The following is a 19,925-nucleotide window of genomic DNA, read 5'->3' as shown; positions in this document are numbered from 1 at the left end:
TTCAAGGCTGTTCAGAATTCCCTGCAATCTTCCAGCAGCCCTGGCTAAACAGCAAAGGAATTTTTTTGCTGAAACCTGCTGGGACTTCTGCCAGCTTCCATAAAACAGGAGCACAAATGACTCACGCAGTCATCGTGGGCTTATGATCCAACCAGAACCTCCCCCGCTACATTACCAAGAGACTCCACACTGTTTCTACACACACACACACCCCATCTGATCATCCTAAGCCAACTGAGAAAGATTCTATTCATCTTTAAATGACAGGAAAGGAAAGGTCCCCTGTGCAAGCACCAGTCGTTTCCGACTCTGGGGTGACGTTCCTTTCACAACAGCTGGGACAGAGCTGTGCCTCTGTGGCGCTCTCAGCTGGCCGCGCCCTTCCAACCCGCCCCGTCTCGACTGACCGAGAGAGAGAGCTTGGGGTCGTGGTAGATAACTCAATGAAAATGTCAAGAAAGTGTACGATTGCAATAAAAAAGGCCAGTGCCATGCTGGGAATTATTAGGAAGGGAATTGAAAACAAATCAGCCAGTATCATAATGCTCCTGTATAAATTGATGGTGCGGTCTCATTTGGAGCACTGTGCAATTCTGGTCACCGCACCTCAAAAAGGATATTATAGCATTGGAAAAAATCCAGAAAAGGGCAACTAGAATGATTAAAGATTTGGAACACTTTCCCTATGAAGAAAGGTTAAAACGCTTGGGGCTCTTTAGCTTGGAGAAACGTTGACTGCGGGGTGACATGATAGAGGTTTACAAGATTATGCATGGGATGGAGAAGGTAGAGAAAGAAGTACTTTTCTCCCTTTCTCACAATACAAGAACTCGTGGGCATTCAATGAAATTGCTGAGCAGTCGGGTTAAAACGGATAGAAGCAAGTACTTCTTCACCCAAAGGGTGATTAACATGTGGAATTCGCTGCCACAGGAGATGGTGGCTGCTACAAGCATAGACAGCTTCAAGAGGGGGTTAGATAAAAATATGGAGCAGAGGTCCATCTATGGCTATTAGCCACAGTGTGTGTGTGTGTGTGTGTGTGTGTATATATATATATATATATATATATATATATGTGTGTGTGTGTGTGTGTGTGTGTATATATATGTGTGTGTGTGTATATATATATATATATAATTTTTTTGGCTGTGTGACTGTGTGACACAGAGTGTTGGACTGGATTGGCCATTGGCCTGATCCAACATGGCTTCTCTTATGTTCTTATGATTTCTGCCTTTCAGTCTCGGAGGAGCAGTGCCTCTATCAGATCTACATCGATGAGCTTTACGGGGGACTCCAGAAGCCCAACGAGGATGAGAAAAAGAAGTGAGTATGGCTGAAACCAGGGAAGGAGCATGTTTGAGGGGGAAGATTCGTTGGGCGTATTTATAGCAGTGCCAACTGGAAACCGTGTGTGTGGATCTCCTAAGCGATGCTGTTTTAATTGTTTTTAACTGTTCGTCGTTTAGTTGTTATTTGAAATCCTGTTGTAAGCCATTCCAAGTCCGCTTGTGGGGAGGATGGAATATAAATGGAAATAATAAATAAGTGGGAGAGCCAGTTTGGTGTAGTGGTTAAGTGTGCAGACTCTTATCTGGGAGAACCGGGTTTGATTCCCCACTCCTCCACTTGCACCTGCTGGGATGGCCTTCGGTCAGCCATAGCTCTGGCAGAGGTTGTCCTTGAAAGGGCAGACTCTTATCTGGGAGAACCGGGTTTGATTCCCCACTCCTCCACTTGCACCTGCTGGAATGGCCTTGGGTCAGCCGTAGCTCTGGCAGAGGTTGTCCTTGAAAAGGCAGCTACTGTGAGAGCCCTCTCAGCCCCACCCACCTCACAGGTTGTCTGTTGTGGGGTAGGAAGGTAAAGGAGATTGTGGGCAACTCTGAGACTCTGTCCTTGAAAGGGCAGCTTCTGGGAGAGCTCTCTCAGCCCCACCCACCTCACAGGGTGTCTGTTGTGGGGGAGGAAGGTAAAGGAGATTGTAGGCTACTCTGAGACTCTGTCCTTGAAAGGGCAGCTGCTGTGAGAGCCTTCTCCAGCCCCACCCACCTCACAGGGTGTCTGTTGTGGGGGAGGAAGATCAAGGAGATTGTGAGCCGCTCTGAGACTTCAGAGTGGAGGGCGGGATATAGATCCGATATCATCTTCTTCTTAACAGAGTCATAACCTTGGGAGGCAGGCACTGCCAGAGGGCCCAGATACTTTCGTTTTCCAGTAGCATAGCAAACGTTTCAGAAAATAGCAGTGAGAGAATAAAGCATTAACATGGCAAGGGAGCGACACCCACAAGCTCCACCAGGCAGGCGTTAGAACGACTGCGTTCCTCCCAACTAGGTTAGCGGAGAAGAAGGCCTCCATTGGCTACACGTACGAAGACAGCACGGTGGCAGAGCTCGAGAACCCGCCCGAGAAACGAGCGGAGGAAGACGACTCCGAGGAGGACAGCAACACGGACGAAGACGAAGTCATCCCCGACATCGGTATGTCTCCCGGAACCCCGCTGGGGTTGGCTTTTACGAAGTTGGGGGAAACAAGCACCTCCCCTTGTTTTCCAGTGAATTGTTTCTGCCTTCAGCCCTGCGACCTGCTTGAATGGACTGAGCACTCACTCCTTGGGCATGCTAGAGTTGTACCGAGCAGTCTGTTCCGAGAGGAAGATCCGTCTTCTGGCACCAAGGAGTCCGTCTTGTAGAACTCCCCATTACTGCTTCCCTTTACCTAGAATTCTCGTATCGCTGACACCCCTCTCCTATAATTAGCAGCCCCCCCATAGCCTCTCTAGTTTCCTTCACAAGGGATGAATTATCCCTAGGGGTGGAATTCTAGCGGGTGCTCCTTTGCATATTAGGCCACACCCCTCAGATGTAGCCAGTCCCCCAAGAGCTTACAAAAAAGAGCCTTGGGCTAAAAGCCTATGCGCTATGTAGACTTTCTTCAATAAATGAATACAAGGGTGGAATTCTAGCAGGAGCTCCTTTGCATATTAGGCCACACCCCTCAGATGTAGCCAATCCCCCAAGAGCTTACAAAAAAGAGCCTTGGGCTAAAGACCTATGCGCTATGTAGACTTTCTTCAATAAATGAATACAAGGGTGGAATTCTAGCAGGAGCTCTTTTGCATATTAGGCCACACCCCTCAGCTGTAGACAGTCCTTACAAAAAAGAGCCTTGTAAGCTCTTGGGGGATTGGTTACATCAGGGGGGTGGGGCCTAATATGCAAAGGAGCTCCTGCTAGAATTCCACCCGTGATTATCCCAAACGTTGATGATACCACTGTCTCCCTAAGAAGGGATCCTTGCCGTTCTCCAGAGCAGAAAGTATTTATTCAGTATCCAAGATTAGCTGTGGAAGGGGTGTCCTTCCGGGACCAAAGTTTCTTTCCGGCAGGATCCAAAAGCAATTTCATAATTGGGGCGGGGAGGTGTGTGGCGTCCGGGAGCTTTCTCAGCTCCTCATTCCAGCCCATCATGCCTTCCCATAGCCGTGACCGAGGGGATTTTAGTTACAGAGCGGGTTGCGAGTGGTCATTGAGGCGACGTCGACAAATAACCGTGCTGGGTTACATGCTGCCATTATAGAGGAAGCCTGGGGAGGCGGAAGCGGAACGTGAGGCAATTTCTCCTGCTTCCCTTGCTTCTTCTAAAGCAGGGGTGGCCAAGGGTAGCTCTCCAGATGTTTTTTGCCTACAACTCCCATCAGCCCCAGCCAGCATGGCCATGCTGGCTGGGGCTGATGGGAGTTGTAGGCAAAAAACATCCGGAGAACTACTGTTGGCCACCCCTGTTCTAAAGTCATTGGGTCTGAAGCAATACCTCCCTCTAAGCTGTGGAGTCTTGTGAGCAAAAATTCTGATTCGTGAACTGTTGGCATTAAAGCTGTGAGCTCCTGCATCAACTGGCTCGCTCTGGGGCCCTCCTTTCTGAGCTAAGACAAAAATGTGTGAGCCGGAAGCTAAAAAAACTGTGAGCCAGCTCACGCTAACTCAGCTTAGAGGGAACACTGGTCTAGAGCTCCTTCCCTGTGAGGAAAGGCTGATGAGGTCTGGGGCTTTTTAGAAGAGAAATAACTTAAGGGGGGAAATGCCGTAGAGCAGTTGTGGCCGAACTTGGTTAACATAGGAGCCACAAAGAATAAATGTCAGATGTTTGTGAGCCCCAAAACGTGAACTTCAGATGTTTGAGAACCACAAGACGAGGGAGGAAGGAAAGAAAGAAAGAAAGAAAATAGGGGGAAGGGAGAAGTGGAAAGAAAGCAACTTTAACTTAACATATGAACATACGAAGCTGCCTTCTACTGAATCAGACCCTTGGTCCATCAAAGTCTGTCTTGTCTTCTCAGACTGGCAGCAGCTCTCCAGGGTCTCAAGCTGAGGTTTTTCACACCTATTTGCCTGGACCCTTTTTTTGGAGATGCCGGGGATTGAACCTGGGACCTTCCGCTTCCCAAGCAGATGCTCTACCACTGAGCCACCGTCCCTCCCCCTATGTTCTAAAGTCCCTCCTGACTTTAGAACAGGCTTGGCTTGGCAAAGTGATTTAGAGAGACTTTAAATGCCTTCTCCGAGCCAGCCAGTGGGGCAGCGGGGGCTTCGAGAGCCACATGATATGTGTGAGAAGAGTCTCGTGTGGTTCCCGAGCCACAGTTTGGCCACCCCTGCCACAGAGGTTTATAAAACTATTCATGGGGTGGAGAGAGAGCTCACGAGGAGAAATTTTCTCTCCCTCTCCCCAAATACTAGAACTCGAGGGCATCCAATGAAGCTGACGGGCGGTAGGTTCGAGACGGACAAAAAGAAACGCTGCTGTACGCAGAGGGTGATTCAGGGAGGATAGGGCTACCAGCGGCTACCAGCCATGGTGACTGAGGGGAACCTCCCCATTGAGAGGCACTAATCCTTTGAATCCTAGAGCTGGGAGGCAACCTCGGAGGAAGGCCTCAGCTTCTATACCCTATGGTTGGTTCCCAAGGAACTGGCTGGCCGCTTTGGGAGACAGGAGGCTGGGCTGGATGGACCAGTACTCTGATCCAGCAGGGCTTTCTGATGTTCTTCTCAAAGGAAGGCCTCTCTGCCTTGTTGCTGGCCCTCCGGAGGAACTGGTTGGCCGCTGTGTGAGACGGGATGCTGAACTGGATGGACCACTGGCCTGATTCAGCAGGGCTTTCTGATGTTCTAATCAGAGGAAGGCCTCGGATTTTCTGCACTGTTGCTGGCCCTCCAGAGGAACTGGTCTGCCACTGTGTGAGGCAGGATGTTGGACTGGATGGGCTTTCTGATGTCCTTATCAGGGGAAGGCCTCAACCTCTCTGCCCTGTTGTTGGCCTTCCAGAGGAACTGGTTGAGGCCACTGTCCGAGACAGGATGCTGGACTGGATGGACCACTGGTCTGATCCAGCAGGGCTTTCTGCTGTTCTTTTCAGGGGAAAGCCTTGGCCTTTCTGCCCTGTTGCTGACCCTCTGGAGGAACTGGTTGGCCACTGTGTGAGACAGGATGCTGGATTGGATGGACCACTGCTCTGATCCAGTATGGGTCGTCTTAGGTTCTTATGAAGGCCTTGGCCACTATGTGCTGTTGCTGGCCCTCCAGAGGAACTGGTTGACCACTGTGTGAGACAGGAAACTGGACTAGATGGACCACTGGTCTGATCCAGCAAGGCTCCTGTGTTGTTCTTATGAAGGCCTCAGCCTCTCTGTCCTGTGGTTGGCCCGCCAGAGAAACTGGTTGGCCACTGTGTGGACTAGATGGACCAGAGGAACTGGTTGGTCACTGTTTGGGACAGGATGCTGGACTAGATGGGCCATTGGTCTGATCCAGCAGGGCTCTCCTTATGTTCTTGTGAAGGCCTCAGCCTCTCCTGCCCTGCTGCTGACTCTCCAGAGGAACTGGTTGGCCACTGTGTGAGGCAGGAAGCTGGACTAGAGGGACCCTCACTGGTCTGATCCAACAGGGCTCTTCTGATGCTCTTATGGAGGCCATGACCTCCCTGCCCTGCCTTCCCAGCAGCAGTGCTTGCTTCTCCTGCTGCAGTCAAGTGCTTTTTCAAGGAGAGGGGAATCTCCGAAGCCATTCGTGGCAAGCCGGTGGCGTTCTGCTGCTCCAGATGTCAGCAGCCCCACTGGGCACATGCCTTTGGGCTCTTCTGACACAGCTCTTTCACCCCTATTTTCAGGCTAGATGGATCCCAAAGTGCTCAGATGCTGATTTTGTCGTATCAGGAGTTCTTCGAATTGGCAGCAGCCCCCTTGATCCAATAGACAAAGCCGACTGTAGATGGTGGGGCTATTCTGTGGGGTGTTTCTGGGAGCGCAGCCGCCAATCTGTGTCCCTTCTCTGCCTTGCAGATGTTGAAGTTGACGTGGACGAGCTCAACCAGGAACAAGTGGCTGACCTGAACAAGCAGGCGACCACCTATGGGATGGCGGAAGGAGATTTTGTCCGGTAAGGGGCCTCTGGGGTTCTCGAGAAGAGTTCGTGGACAGGCATTGTTGTGTCCTGGCCCTTTTTTGAGCAGGAACACACAGGGATGCTGTTCCGGCTGGCTTGCCTTAGGGGGTGTGGCCTAATATGCAAATGAGTTCCTACTGGGCCTTTTCTGCAGAAATCCCTGCGTGAAACAATGGTGACATCCGGAGGTGTGGCCTAATATGCAGATGAGTTCCTACTGGGCCTTTTCTGTAGAAATCCCTGTGTGGAAACAATGGTGACATCTGGGGTGTGTGGCCTAATATGCAAATGAGTTCCTGAACATATATGAACATATGAAGCTGCCTTATACTGAATCAGACCCTTGGTCCATCAAAGTCAGTCTTGTTTACCCAGACTGGCAGCGGCTCTCCAGGGTCTCAAGCTGAGGTTTTTCCCGCCTATTTGCCTGGACCCTTTTTAATAGGAGATGCTGGGGATTGAACCTGGGACCTTCTGCTTACCAAGCAGATGCTCTACTGCTGAGCCACTGTCCCTCCCCAAAGAGTTGTGAACATATGAAGCTGCCTTCTACTGAATCAGACCCTCAGTCCATCAAAGTCAGTCTTGTTTACCCAGACTGGCAGCGGCTCTCCAGGGTCCCAAGCTGAGATTTTTCATGCCTACTTGCCTGGACCCTTTTTAGTTGGAGATGCCGGGGATTGAACCTGGAACCTTCTCTGCTTACCAAGCAGATGCTCTACCACTGAGCCATCGTCCCCATCCCCTGCTGAGCCTTTTCTACTTCATAGGATCTGCTCTCCTTCGTAGGATCTGCTCTCCAGTGATGTTAGCTGCTCTGAGCCCATCAGGGGAGGGCAGGATACAAATATAAAAAATAAATAAATAAAAATACAACTTAAAAGCCCTGGCTGAATCTGTCCTTGCTCACGTCCACGGTGACTAGCAGGGCAGTGGGTTAGTCTCCTGGTTTATTGGGGGATATCTGACCTAGTATCCTCCTGGCTGTTTAATATCACAGAGCTCATTTTTATCAGGTAGAAAATGGTTTCAGAGGATAGCCGTGCTGGTCTGCGGCAGAACAGGTAGATGGGAGTCCATTAACATTTGGAATTCCGTGTACGGTTCTGGTCACCATGTTTCAAAAAGGAGATCACGGGGCTGGGAAAAGTACAGAGGAGGGCATCGAAGACGGTGAGGAGGCTGCAGCACCTTCCCTAGGAAGAAAGGCTGACAAGTCTGGGAACATAAGAGAAGCCATCTTGGATCAGGTCAATGGCCCCTCCAGTCCAACACTCTGTGTCATATAAGAACATAAGAGAAGCCCTGTTGGATCAGGCCAATGGCCCATCCAGTCCAACACTCTGTGTCACATAGGAACAAAAGAGAAGCCATCTTGGATCAGGCCAATGGCCCATCCAGTCCAACACTCTGTGTCACATAAGAACATAAGAGAAGCCATGTTGGATCAGGCCAATGGCCCATCCAGTCCAACACTCTGTGTCACATAGGAACATAAGAGAAGCCCTGTTGGATCAGGCCAATGGCCCATCCAGTCCAACACCCTGTGTCACATAAGAACATAAGAGAAGCCCTGTTGGATCAGGCCAATGGCCCATCCAGTCCAACACTCTGTGTCACATAAGAACATAAGAGAAGCCCTGTTGGATCAGGCCAATGGCCCATCCAGTCCAACACTCTGTGTCACATAAGAACATAAGAGAAGCCATGTTGGATCAGGCCAATGGCCCATCCAGTCCAACACTCTGTGTCACATAGGAACAAAAGAGAAGCCATCTTGGATCAGGCCAATGGCCCATCCAGTCCAACACTCTGGGTCACGTAAGAACATAAGAGAAGCCATGTTGGATCAGGCCAATGGCCCCTCCAGTCCAACACTGTGTCACACAGTGGCCCCCCCCAAAAAAAATTATACACACACACACACACACTGTGGCTAATAGCCACTGATGGACCTCTGCTCCATATTTTTATCTAACCCCCTCTTGAAGCTGGCTATGCTTGTAGCCGCCACCACCTCCTGTGGCAGTGAATCCCACCTGTTAATCACCCTTTAGGTGAAGAAGTACTTCCTTTTATCCGTTCTGACCCGACTGCTCAGCAATTTCATTGAATGCCCACGAGTTCTTGTATTGCGAGAAAGGGAAAAAAGGACTTCTTTCTCTGCTTTCTCCATCTCCTGCATAATCTTGTAAACCTCTATCATGTCACCCCGCAGTCAACGTTTCCCCAAGCTAAAGAGTCCCAAGTGTTTCAACCTTTCTTCATAGGGAAAGGGTTCCAACCCTTGAATCATTCTAGTTGCCCTTTCAGTTTGGAAAAGAGACAACTAAGGGACATGAGACAGCGGTGGAATTCTGAAAGGAGCTCCTTTTGCATATTAGGCCACACAGCGCTGATGGATCTTGCAAGGCTCTTTTTTTGTAAGCTTTTGGAGGACTGGCTCCATCAGGGGGGGTGTGGCCTAATATGCAAAGGAGCTCCTGCTAGAATCCCACCTTTGGAAAGGTTTATAAAATTGTGCGCGGGATGGAGAAAGTTGACAAAGAGAACTTTTTCTCCCTCTCCCAAAAGGCTGGAACTTGGAGGCATCCAGTGAAACTGTCGGGCAGTAGGTTCAGGATGGACAATGTGACTTTACACCGAGTGATTGAAATGTGGAATTCGCTGCTAGAGGATGCAGTGATGGCCACGGGCATAGACATAAAAGGGGATTAGGCCTTTTCATGGAGGATAAACTACTAGCCATGGTGGCTGAGGGGAACCTCCACATTCAGAGGCACTAAGCCTCTGAATCCCAGAGCCAGGAGGCAACCTTGACCTCTATGCCCTGTCTGTTTGTCCTCCAGAGGGACTGGTTGGCCACTGTGTGAGGCAGGATGCTGGACTAGATGGACTGCTGGTCTGATCCAGCACAGCTCTTCTGATGTTCTTATGAAGGCCTCAGCCTCTCTGCCCTGTTGTTGGCCCTCCAGAGGAACTGGTTGGCCACTGTGTGAGACAGGATGCTGGACTGGATGGACAACTGCTCTGATCCAGCAGGCCTCTTCTGATGTTCTTGTGAGGGGAAGGCCTCAGCCTCTCTGCCCTGTTGTTGGCCTTACAGAAGAACTTGGTGGCCACTGTGTGAGACAGGATGCTGGACTTGATGGACCCTCACTGGTCTGATCCAGCAGGGCTCTTCTGATGTTCTTCTCAGGGGGAGGCCTTCTCAGGGCCTCTGTGCCCTGTGGTTGGCCCTCCAGAGGAACTGGTTAGCCCCTGTGTGAGACAGGAGGCTGGACTAGATGGACCCTCACTGGTCTGGTCCAGCAGGGCTCTTCTGATGTTCTTGTGAGGGGAAGGCCTCAGCCTCTCTGCCCTGTTGTTGGCCTTACAGAAGAACTGGTTGGCCACTGTGTGAGACAGGATGCTGGACTTGATGGACCCTCACTGGTTTGATCCAGCAGGGCTCTTCTGATGTTCTTCTCAGGGGAAGGACTTCTCAGGGCCTCTGTGCCCTGTTGTTGGCTCTGCAGAGGAACTGGTTGGCCTCTGTGTGAGACAGGATGCTGGACTAGATGGACCCTCACTGGTCTGTTTTTGAGACAGAGCTTCCAGATTAAGTTTGTCTCTTTCTTGCACTCCCCTTCCTCCCCCTCCCACCGGAAGCATGTTGCGGAAGGACAAAGAGGAGGCGGAAGCTATCAAACATGCCAAAGCCTTGGAGGAGGAGAAAGCCATGTACTCGGTAAGGAGAGCTGAGAACCTGAGGTTCTTCCGAGCAGTCCTGAGTGTCGCCTTTTCCTTTTCGCTCTTGCATCTTTCAAGAGGGTCTCGTTCACCACCCTTCCGCCAAGGTCACTCACGACAAGAGGCCAGTGAGGAAGGGCATTGGGTGCATTCACACCGCACTAAATCAGGGGTGGCCAAACTTGCTTAACATAGAGCCCTCGTGGCGCAGAGTGGTAAAGCTGCAGTACTGCAGTCCTAAGCTCTGCTCATGACCTGAGTTCGATCCCGGCGGAAGCAGGGTTCAGGTAGCCGGCTTGAGGTTGACTCAGCCTTCCATCCTTCCGAAGTTGGCAAAATGAGGACCCAGCTTGCTGGGGGGAAAGTGTAGAGGACTGGGGAAGGCAATGGCAAACCACCCCATAAAAAAGTCTGCCTTGAAAGCGTCGTGAAAGCAACGTCACCCCAGAGTCGGAAACGGCTGGTGCTTGCACAGAGGAATCCCTTTACCTTTTTAAAATGTGCTCTTAATGTAAGAGCCACGCAGAGTAAACATCAGAGGTCTGAAAGTCGCAAGACATGAACGTCGGATGTTTAGAGAGCTGCTGTCACATCTATGGCTACTTTCAGTAATAACAGCTCTCCATTTCATCAGGATTAGTGTTTATTGTAAGACAAGATAGTACCACTGGCAAGCTCAATGATGAAATTAAGGCTGTTTGCAGGTGGTGGAATATATATAGAAGCAGTTTGACGTTACATGCACGCCTAACTTTCTGGTGCAAGATAAGTTCCAAACATTAAACTCTAACAGATAGTGATGACCTTGACTGTCGGACAGTGTTAGAGGGCCTAAATACTTTTGTTTCCCAGTAAGCTTAGCAGGTGCTTTGGAAAAGAATAGTAAAACACAACTGCAGGGGATCTTGACAGCTGCAAGAGGAGGGAGGGAGGGAGGGAGGGAGGGAGGGAGGAAGGAAGGAAGGAAGGAAGGAAGGAAGGAAGGAAGGAAGGAAGGAAGGAAGGAAGGAAGGAAGGAAGGAAGGAAGGAAGGAAAATAGATGGGGGAGAGAGGTGGAAGGAAAGCAACTTTAATTTTAAATGCATTCTCCAAGCCAGCCAACGGGGCAGTGGGGGCTTTGAGAGCCACACAATATGTGTGAAAGAGCCACATGTGGCTCCCGAGCTGCAGTTTGGGCATCTCTGCACTAAATAATTGTGTTTTGCAGCTGGATTTTTACTGCCTAAGAACAGCAAGGCTCTTTGGCATCCACCATCGTTCTCTCTAATATTCTGACGTTGCATCAGCAGCATTTTAAGATCTGGGAATATTTTACGCTGGACAAAATTACAGATTGGGTGGAACGATTTGGGGGTAATCTGTCATCACACAATGCGATGCGCAAATGGTCACCATGGATACCGGTTTTTACTGCTGAATTAAAAACCGCACAAACATCTCAACGTTTGTGAATCCCAGGACCGAGGATTTGCTTTTGTTTCGTTGACTAGTTTGTCACAATTTGTTGTTTTAATAAGAATCCAGCATAATAACATAGCTTCCGCGTTGGTTTGAAAATGATATGACGCATTGTGGGTGCATTCACACTACGCTCACTAATGCGTTTTACATCCGGATTTTTACTGTGTAAGAATAACAAAAATCCGGATGTAAAATGCATTGCTGAGTGTAATGTGAATGCACCTTGTAACCAGTGTTCTCTCTAAGCTGAGTTACTGTGAGCTAGCTCATGTTTTTAGTCTCTGGCTCGCATAGTTTTGTCCATAGCTCAGGAAAAACGGTTCCAGAGCAAACTAATTTATTCAGTAGCTCACAACTTTAATGCTAGTAGCCCACAAAGTAGAATTTTTGCTCACAAGACTCCACAGCTGAGAGGAAGTGCTGCTTGTAACTGTAATTTATTTGGTTGTCTACACAATAAAAAGAGTTTAAAACGGGGGTGGGGGTGGGGGGAGAACAACAAAAATCCACTTGCAAAATGCATTATTTAGCATAGTGTAAATGCACCCAATGTAAATGCAGGGGGTTTTGCTCCAAAGTATATGTGTGTGTGTGTGTGGGGGGGAAATCCTTCAGAGATGGTGATTTTTCTCAGCCTTCCTAAGATCAAGGTGGCTTCTGCAATGTGTCCCTCACCTGCTCTCTTCCAGGGCCGTCGCTCCCGGCGACAGAGAAGGGAATTCAGAGAGAAACGTTTGAAAGGCAGGAAGATCAGTCCTCCGAGGTAAGGCTGTTTGGGCAGGAGGGTGGGGGGGGGGAGGGAGACAGAGCCTGACGTGGCTGTCCTTGGGCCATGTCGTTTCATCTTCCGTGCCGCTTAAGGGGCCGCTGAGCACTTCAGATGTCTGTGATCCTTGGGGTGTGTGCCAGGACACCTCGGTGTAGTGTTGAAGTGCGCGGACTCTTATCTGGGAGAACCGGGTTTGATTCCCCACTCCTCCATTTGCAGCTGCAGGAATGGCCTTCAGTCAGCCATAGCTCTGGCAGAGGTTGTCCTTGAAAGAGCAGTTGCTGTGAGAGCTCTCTCAGCCTCACCCACCTCACAGGGTGTTTGTTGTGGGGGAGGAAGAGAAAGGAGATTGTGAACCGCTTTGAGACTCTTGAATGGAGGGCAGAATATAAATCCAATGTCGTCGCCTCCTCCTCCTCCGCATATGGGTGGTGATCAGCACCCACTTCTCAGTGGAACACCTTTGAGCAGCTGGCTCCACCCCCAGAAGAAGGAACTGCACTTCTCACTTCTGGATGGGGGGGGCATCTCCCAGTTTTCAGTCTTGCTTCACCAGGAGAGCCAATGGAGAGCATCTTCTTTTCTTATCCCCATTCAAAAACTTGAAACAATCCTAACTTTGACTCCTCTGGAGGGCCAGCAACAGGGCAGGAGAGGCTGAGGCCTTCGCAAGAACATAAGGAGAGCCCTGCTGGGTCAGACCAGCGGCCCATCTAGTCCAGCATCCTGTCTCACACAGGGGCCAACCAGTTCCTCTGGAGGGCCAACAACAGGGCAGGAGAGGCTGAGGCCTTCACAAGAACGTAAGGAGAGCCCTGCTGGGTCAGACCAGTGGCCCATCTAGTCCAGCATCCTGTCTCACACAGTGGCCAACCAGTTCTTCTGGAGGGCCAACAACAGGGCAGGAGAGGCTGAGGCCTTCACAAGAACGTAAGGAGAGCCCTGCTGGATCAGACCAATGGCCCATCTAGTCCAGCATCCTGTCTCACACAGTGGCCAACCAGTTCTTCTGGAAGGCCAACAACAGGGCAGGAGAGGCTGAGGCCTTCACAAGAACATAAGGAGAGCCCTGCTGGATCAGACCAGTGGTCCATCTAGTCCAGCATCCTGTCTCACACAGGGGCCAACCAGTTCCTCTGGAGGGCCAACAACAGGGCAGGAGAGGCTGAGGCCTTCGCAAGAACATAAGGAGAGCCCTGCTGGATCAGACCAATGACCCATCTAGTCCAGCATCCTGTCTCACACAGGGGCCAACCAGTTCCTCTGGAGGGCCAACAACAGGGCAGGAGAGGCTGAGGCCTTCACAAGAACATAAGGAGAGCCCTGCTGGGTCAGACCAGTGGTCCATCTAGTCCAGCATCCTGTCTCACACAGGGGCCAACCAGTTCCTCTGGAGGGCCAACAACAGGGCAGGAGAGGCTGAGGCCTTCACAAGAACATGAGAGCCCTGCTGGATCAGACCAGTGGTCCATCTAGTCCAGCATCCTGTCTCACAAAGGGGCCAACCAGTTCCTCTGGAGGGCCAGCAACAGGGCAGGAGAGGCTGAGGCCTTCGCAAGAACATAAGGAGAGCCCTGCTGGGTCAGACCAGTGGCCCATCTAGTCCAGCATCCTGTCTCACACAGGGGCCAACCAGTTCTTCTGGAAGGCCAACAACAGGGCAGGAGAGGCTGAGGCCTTCACAAGAACATGAGAGCCCTGCTGGATCAGACCAGTGGTCCATCTAGTCCAGCATCCTGTCTCACACAGGGGCCAACCAGTTCCTCTGGAGGGCCAACAACAGGGCAGGAGAGGCTGAGGCCTTCACAAGAACGTAAGGAGAGCCCTGCTGGGTCAGACCAGTGGCCCATCTAGTCCAGCATCCTGTCTCACACAGTGGCCAACCAGTTCCTCTGGAAGGCCAACAACAGGGCAGGAGAGGCTGAGGCCTTCAGAAGGACATAATAAGAGCCTTGCTGGATGAGACCAGTGGTCAGTCTAGTCCAGCATCATGTCTCACACAGTGGCCAACCAGTTCCTCTGGAAGGCCAACAACAGGGCAGGAGAGGCTGAGGCCTTCAGAAGGACATAATAAGAGCCTTGCTGGATGAGACCAGTGGTCAGTCTAGTCCAGCATCATGTCTCACACAGTGGCCAACCAGTTCCTCTGGAGGGCCAACAACAGGGCCTAGAGGCCGAGGCCTTCATAAGAACAACACAGAAGCCTTGCTGGATCAAACCAGTGGTCCGTCTAGTCCAGCTTCCTGCCTCACACAGTGGCCAACCGGTTTCTCTGGAGGGCCAACCACAGGACAGAGAGGCTGACTCCTTTCCCTGATGTTACCTCCTGGCTCTAGGATTCAGAGGATCAGTGTCTCTGAATGTGGAGGTTCCCCCCCAGACCCTATGGCTAGTAGCCGCTGACAGACTTATTCTCCATGAATCTAACTAATCCCCCTGTGGAAGCTGTGGCCATCACTACATCCTCCTGCAGTGAATTGCACGTTTTAATCGCTCTTCGTGTAAAGTAGCATTTCTTTTTGTCCGTCTTGAACCTACTGCCCGTCAGCTTCCCTGGATGCCTTCGACTTCTAGTATCTTGGGGGAGTAAGAGAAATTTCTCCTTGTCGACTCTTTCCATCCCATTCATAATTTTATAAACCTTTATCAGCTCCCCTCCTCCCCCCTCAGTTGTCTCTTTTCTAAACTGAAAAGTCCCGGACTCTTCAGCCTTTCCTCCTAGGGAAGGGGCTCCAACCCCCTAAGCATCTTGGCCATCCTCATTTGTATTTTTCCCAGCTCTGCAAGGTCGTTTTTGAGATACGGTGACCAGAACTGTACGGTGACCAGAACAGTTTTCCAAATGAGGCTGCATCATAGATCTATACGGGGGCATTGCAATGTCCCACGATGCCTTTGGCCTCCCCAGGTGGGCGTCAGCTTCCCCCCTCATCTTTTTTTTCTCTTTGCAGCTATGCCCGGAGAGACAGCCCCACCTATGACCCGTACAAACGGTGAGTAGCTCCCGGCCGTACCTCTCGGCTGCCCTTGGCGTTTTCTTCTCACAGCATTTTCTTCCTGTTTGCTGGATGAAGATAATGAACTTGTCCATCTTACAGGGAGGGCAGTTGTGACAACCGTGCGTTGAGCTGCTTTGGTTGCTGAAAGTGTTTTTATAGATTGTTAGTAGTGTTAACCGTCAGGCGATCTTGAGCGCACGCTCTTGTTTTTTTCTGTGTTTCTTAAAAGGTTTTTTTATTAAAACATTTGTGTGCTGCTTTTTTACGTGTAGGTCTAGGTAGGCTCCTACCTAGGTACACTACACTAGGTGGTGGCGCTGCCACTGGTGGCTCTTGTCAGCCAATCCCTGTGCAGCCCTCTGCAGAGTCCAATCAGGAAACCCCTTTGCTTCTGACCCAGGGTTGTTTTGTGGAATGCTGGGAAATGGAGAGGGACCAGTGTAAGTGACGTATCAAGGGGTTGGGGGAGCCGGTTTGGTGTAGTGGTTAAGTGTGCAGACTCTTATCTGGGAGAACCGGGTTTGATTCCCCACTCCTCCACTTGCAGCTTTTGGAATCGCCTTGGGTCAGCCATAGCTCTGGCAGAGGTTGTCCTTAAAAGGGCAGCTGCTGTGAGAGCCCTCTCAGCCCCACCCACCTCACAGGGGGGGTCTGTTGTGGGGGGAGAAGATATAGGAGATTGTGAGCCACTCTGAGCCTCTGAACCAGAGAGAAGGACGGGGTATAAATCTGCAATTCTTCTTTTCCCGTCTGTCGGTGACCGCCCCTCTCTTTCTCCCCCCCCCCTCCAGATCCCCTTCAGAGTCCTCTTCCGAGTCCCGTTCCCGCTCTCGCTCGCCTTCCCCAGGCCACGAGGAGAAGATCACCTTCATCACCAGCTTCGGGGGCAGCGACGAGGAAGCGGCCGCCGCTCAAGCCGGAGGGGCCCCCCGGAAGCCCACGTCCCTCGGCAAGGCACGCTCCAGCCAAGGGCAGCAGGGCAGCGCTGCGGCAGGTCATAGCGCCTCTTCCCGGTCGGTAACTTTCACGCCCGCCTCGCTTTCCCAAACCTTAAAGCAGAGACCGTTCCGGGGTCAAAGGTTGATTTCTTATTTTTCCCTCCCCTGCCCCCCCCCCCAGGAGGCGCGGCTGCGCAGCCGCTGGTGGCTCTTGCCAGCCAATCCCTGCGCAGCCCCCTGCAGAGGCCAATCAGGAAGCCCCCTTTGCTTTCTGGGTTGTTTTGTGGAATGCTGGGAAATGGGAGAGGGGCCGGTCTAAGGAGGGTATCAAGAGGGTGGGGGAGCCGGAGTTGTTTCTTACTCATCTGTGTGGCCCCCTCTTTCCGATAAACTCAGTCGCGGCTGCTCTTCCTTCCCAGAAACGGCGGATGATCAGACAGCGGAAGTTGGGCTTAAATTGATACAAAGCAGGGGTCAAGTTGCACCTTTAAGACCAACCGAGTTTTATTCGGAACGTAAGCTTTCATGTGCTCTAAGCACACTTCTTTAGATGAGATTGGGTACAGTGGACTGAAATGCATGCAGTGAGTGGGTTATTCGCCCTCTTAACCCACCAACTGCGTGTATTTCGGCCCACTGTACCCGATCCCCCCATCTGAAGAAGTGTGCTTTTAGCACACGAAAGCTTGCGTTCTGAATAAAACGTCGTTGGTCTTAAAGGTGCTTTGTTCAACTGCTTCAGACCAACACGGCTGCCCGCTTGCATCTATCCTCATTGAATTAATACAATCGCTCTTTCCCGCGCACTCCTCCCCCCCCCACCCTTTGTTGTGGCGTTTGGGAATACTGGTTTACTGCAGGTTGAACCCCCAAACTCTGCAGTTTTGCAGGTCCTCTTTGTCACTGAGTCTGGGCTTTACCATTTCGACCTACAGGCGGGGGTGGGGGGCGGCTGACACGCTGTTGGGCTTGTCCACCCACCCCCGTATATGTCCCTCCGTATGGAAAGCCACTGAGATAGACGATGGAAGAAAAGCTGAACGTGCCCCGTTTTCCTCTTGTTCTGCAGGACCTGGCTTTGCTAGGCATGGGGAGGAGGAAGGCAACTTAGTGGGGGGTGCTGATAGAGACCCCTCCCAACCCCGAGTGCTGAAATCCATTCAGCCACGCCTTTAGTTGCTTTGTCGTGGCCATTAAACTTTCCTTCGCTCCTGTAAAAGGCAACCATCTTGTTTTCCTTTTAAAAAAACCCTCTCTAATCCCTACCTGAAAACCCAGAAAGACTTTAGAACAGGGGTGTCAAACATGCAGCCCGGGGGCCAAATCAGGCCTCCAAAGGGCTCCTATCAGGCCCCCGAGCAACTGGCTGTCATCTGCTTCCTTCTCCCTCTCTCTTGGTTCTTTCTGCATCACAAATTGTTTTGCGAGGCTTGCTCAATCGCACAAGAGCTACAGAGCAAAGCCTCTATTTTCTTCATTGGCCAAGGCTCCTCCTTTGGGGAGGAAAGGGGGAGGGAGAACTTGCTTTGCCAGGCTCTCTCAATTGCACAGCAGAGCTACTAAGCCAAGCCTCCCTTCTATTGGCTGAGACTCCCCCACTCCTGGTCTCCTGAGGAAGGAAGCAAAGAGCCAGCGCTTCCTTTGCCCAGTTCCCTGGGTCTCACAGGAGAGATACAAAGAAGGCGCCTTTAAGACCAACGAGTGCCAGTGTTTTAGAGCATGCTTTATTTCAAGCTCTTAAAAACCTTCGTGTTTTTGTCTCCTTTATAAAGTTTATATCTCCACAATCCGGCGTTACATTTTATGATGCTCCTGGCCTGGCCCAAGAAGGTCGCCTTCGTGCCGGATCTGGCCCTCGGAACAGATTCATTACTGCAGGCCTTTATCCCGCCCTCTCCGCAAGCGGACTCAGGGCGGCTGACAATCAATTCAGATATCTACAATTACAATTTAAAAATGATGAAATACAAGTTAAAAACATTTTATGGCGCTGTGCAGTTTCAATATAGGCGGGATCTCTCTTTCTTCTGACGGTGATCCTATAACGATTGTAGCTCCTCAGCAGTGAAGGGTGGCAGTCCTCTTCCGGTTTAGGTGTCGAAGGCCTGTTGAAGCAGTTCGGTTGTGCAGGTCCTGCAGAATTGAGAAAGATCCCGCGGGGCGCTTGTGGCCTCCAGGAGGGCATTCCACATTTCTGGTGCTGCCACCGAGAAGGCCCTAGCTCGTGGGGAACACAGTCTGGCCTCCCTTGGTCTGGGGATAGAAGGTTTTGTGTCCCTGGACGCAGTGCTCTCTGGGGAACATCCAGAGAAAGGCAGCCCCGTAGATAGGCAGGCCCCCAGCCATATAGGGCTTTAAAGGTCAATACCAACACCTTGAAACAGACTCGGAACGCAATAGGTTTGACACCCCTGCTTTAGAAAGTGGCATTCCGGAACTGCTGCAGGCTGTGGACAGAGGAAAACTGCCGTGTGCCCAGTTAGCTCTTTCGTCTGTCCGATTCCAAATTGCCGATTGGCAGCAGCTCTTTTCAGGACCTGGGCCGAGAGATGCCTTTTGCAACCAGAGATTCCTCTAAACTGGAGGTGCCCGGAATTGAACCGGAGCCTTCTGCAGGCAAAGAAGGCATTTTGCACCTGAGCCGCAGCCGCTCCTAAACGTCGACTCTTTTATGTAGACACGTAAGGTGCTGCTGAGGGCAAAGCTCTGCTCTGGTTCTCTGGCTGCCTGCCAAAATCGCCACAATTTAGGGATGCCCCTGGAATTATAGCTCTTCTCCAGACTACAGAGATCAGTTCCCCCTGGAGAAAATGGCTGCTTTGGAGGACAGAGGCTATATAATATTGTCCCCCAGTGAGCTTCCTGTCTTCCCAAAGCTCCATCCCCCAAATCTTCAGGAGTTGGATCTGGGAACTCCGCCCCACCTGTCTCCTTCTGGTGGCGGCTAACCTGCCAACCGGACACCTGTCAGGATGCTGGCTGCGTCTTAGCAACCCGCTTGAATCAGTCTGTCGAGCGTCGCCTTTTCTCTCCGAGAGTGCCTCTTGACCACACACAATTTTCCAACCAGACTGAGCCCACCAGTGAAAAGAATTCTCCCCGGGAAGCATGAGAGTGAAAACATGGGTGCGCTTCCTCTGAAAGGCAAGCTGGCTTTCTTGAAAACTGCTTACCAACACTTGATTGAGTGCAGAACGAGGCTGAGCAACTGGCCGTGAGCTCTTGCAGTAAACCAGTGCTGCAGCCCAGTGTTTCTTTAGCGCGCCCGTGAGTCTCATCAGCCTTCCTGCCTCCTTCGGCATTGGGGTTTGTTTCAGAGGACAAAAAGAAGGGGATATGGCAGCGTTTCCCATTTGTAGGGTTGCGACCTGGTACCGGGCCATGGAAGCCTCAATACCGAGTCACCAGGGGTGGCCTGACAGCCCCCTCTCCCCTCTGTCTTCGGCACTGCATGCCACACCATGCTCCAGCTCCTCCCCCCCAAGCTGCCACCTCCTGTAGCACTCAGAGAGCACGACAGATACTTGTCCGTCTCTAATATTTGGAAACATCAGAGAGGGCGGGAAAAGCTCCTG

General features: G+C 51.3%; 1 protein-coding gene across 1 annotated transcript in view; it reads left to right on the top strand.

Moving 5' to 3' along the window:
• The window catches only part of CLASRP (CLK4 associating serine/arginine rich protein), a 50,596-nt gene that overhangs the window by 7,846 nt on the left and 22,825 nt on the right, over positions 1–19,925 (top strand). Inside the window, 7 exon segments of the mRNA XM_060258162.1 lie at positions 1,245–1,329; positions 2,341–2,486; positions 6,348–6,444; positions 10,102–10,180; positions 12,334–12,407; positions 15,365–15,406; positions 16,204–16,425. Of these exon segments, the coding sequence (XP_060114145.1) occupies positions 1,245–1,329; positions 2,341–2,486; positions 6,348–6,444; positions 10,102–10,180; positions 12,334–12,407; positions 15,365–15,406; positions 16,204–16,425 (745 nt within the window).

The sequence above is a fragment of the Heteronotia binoei genome, chromosome 17 (assembly GCF_032191835.1).
Source record: "Heteronotia binoei isolate CCM8104 ecotype False Entrance Well chromosome 17, APGP_CSIRO_Hbin_v1, whole genome shotgun sequence".
NCBI lineage: Eukaryota > Metazoa > Chordata > Lepidosauria > Squamata > Gekkonidae > Heteronotia > Heteronotia binoei.
This window is presented reverse-complemented; position numbering and strand designations above follow the sequence as displayed.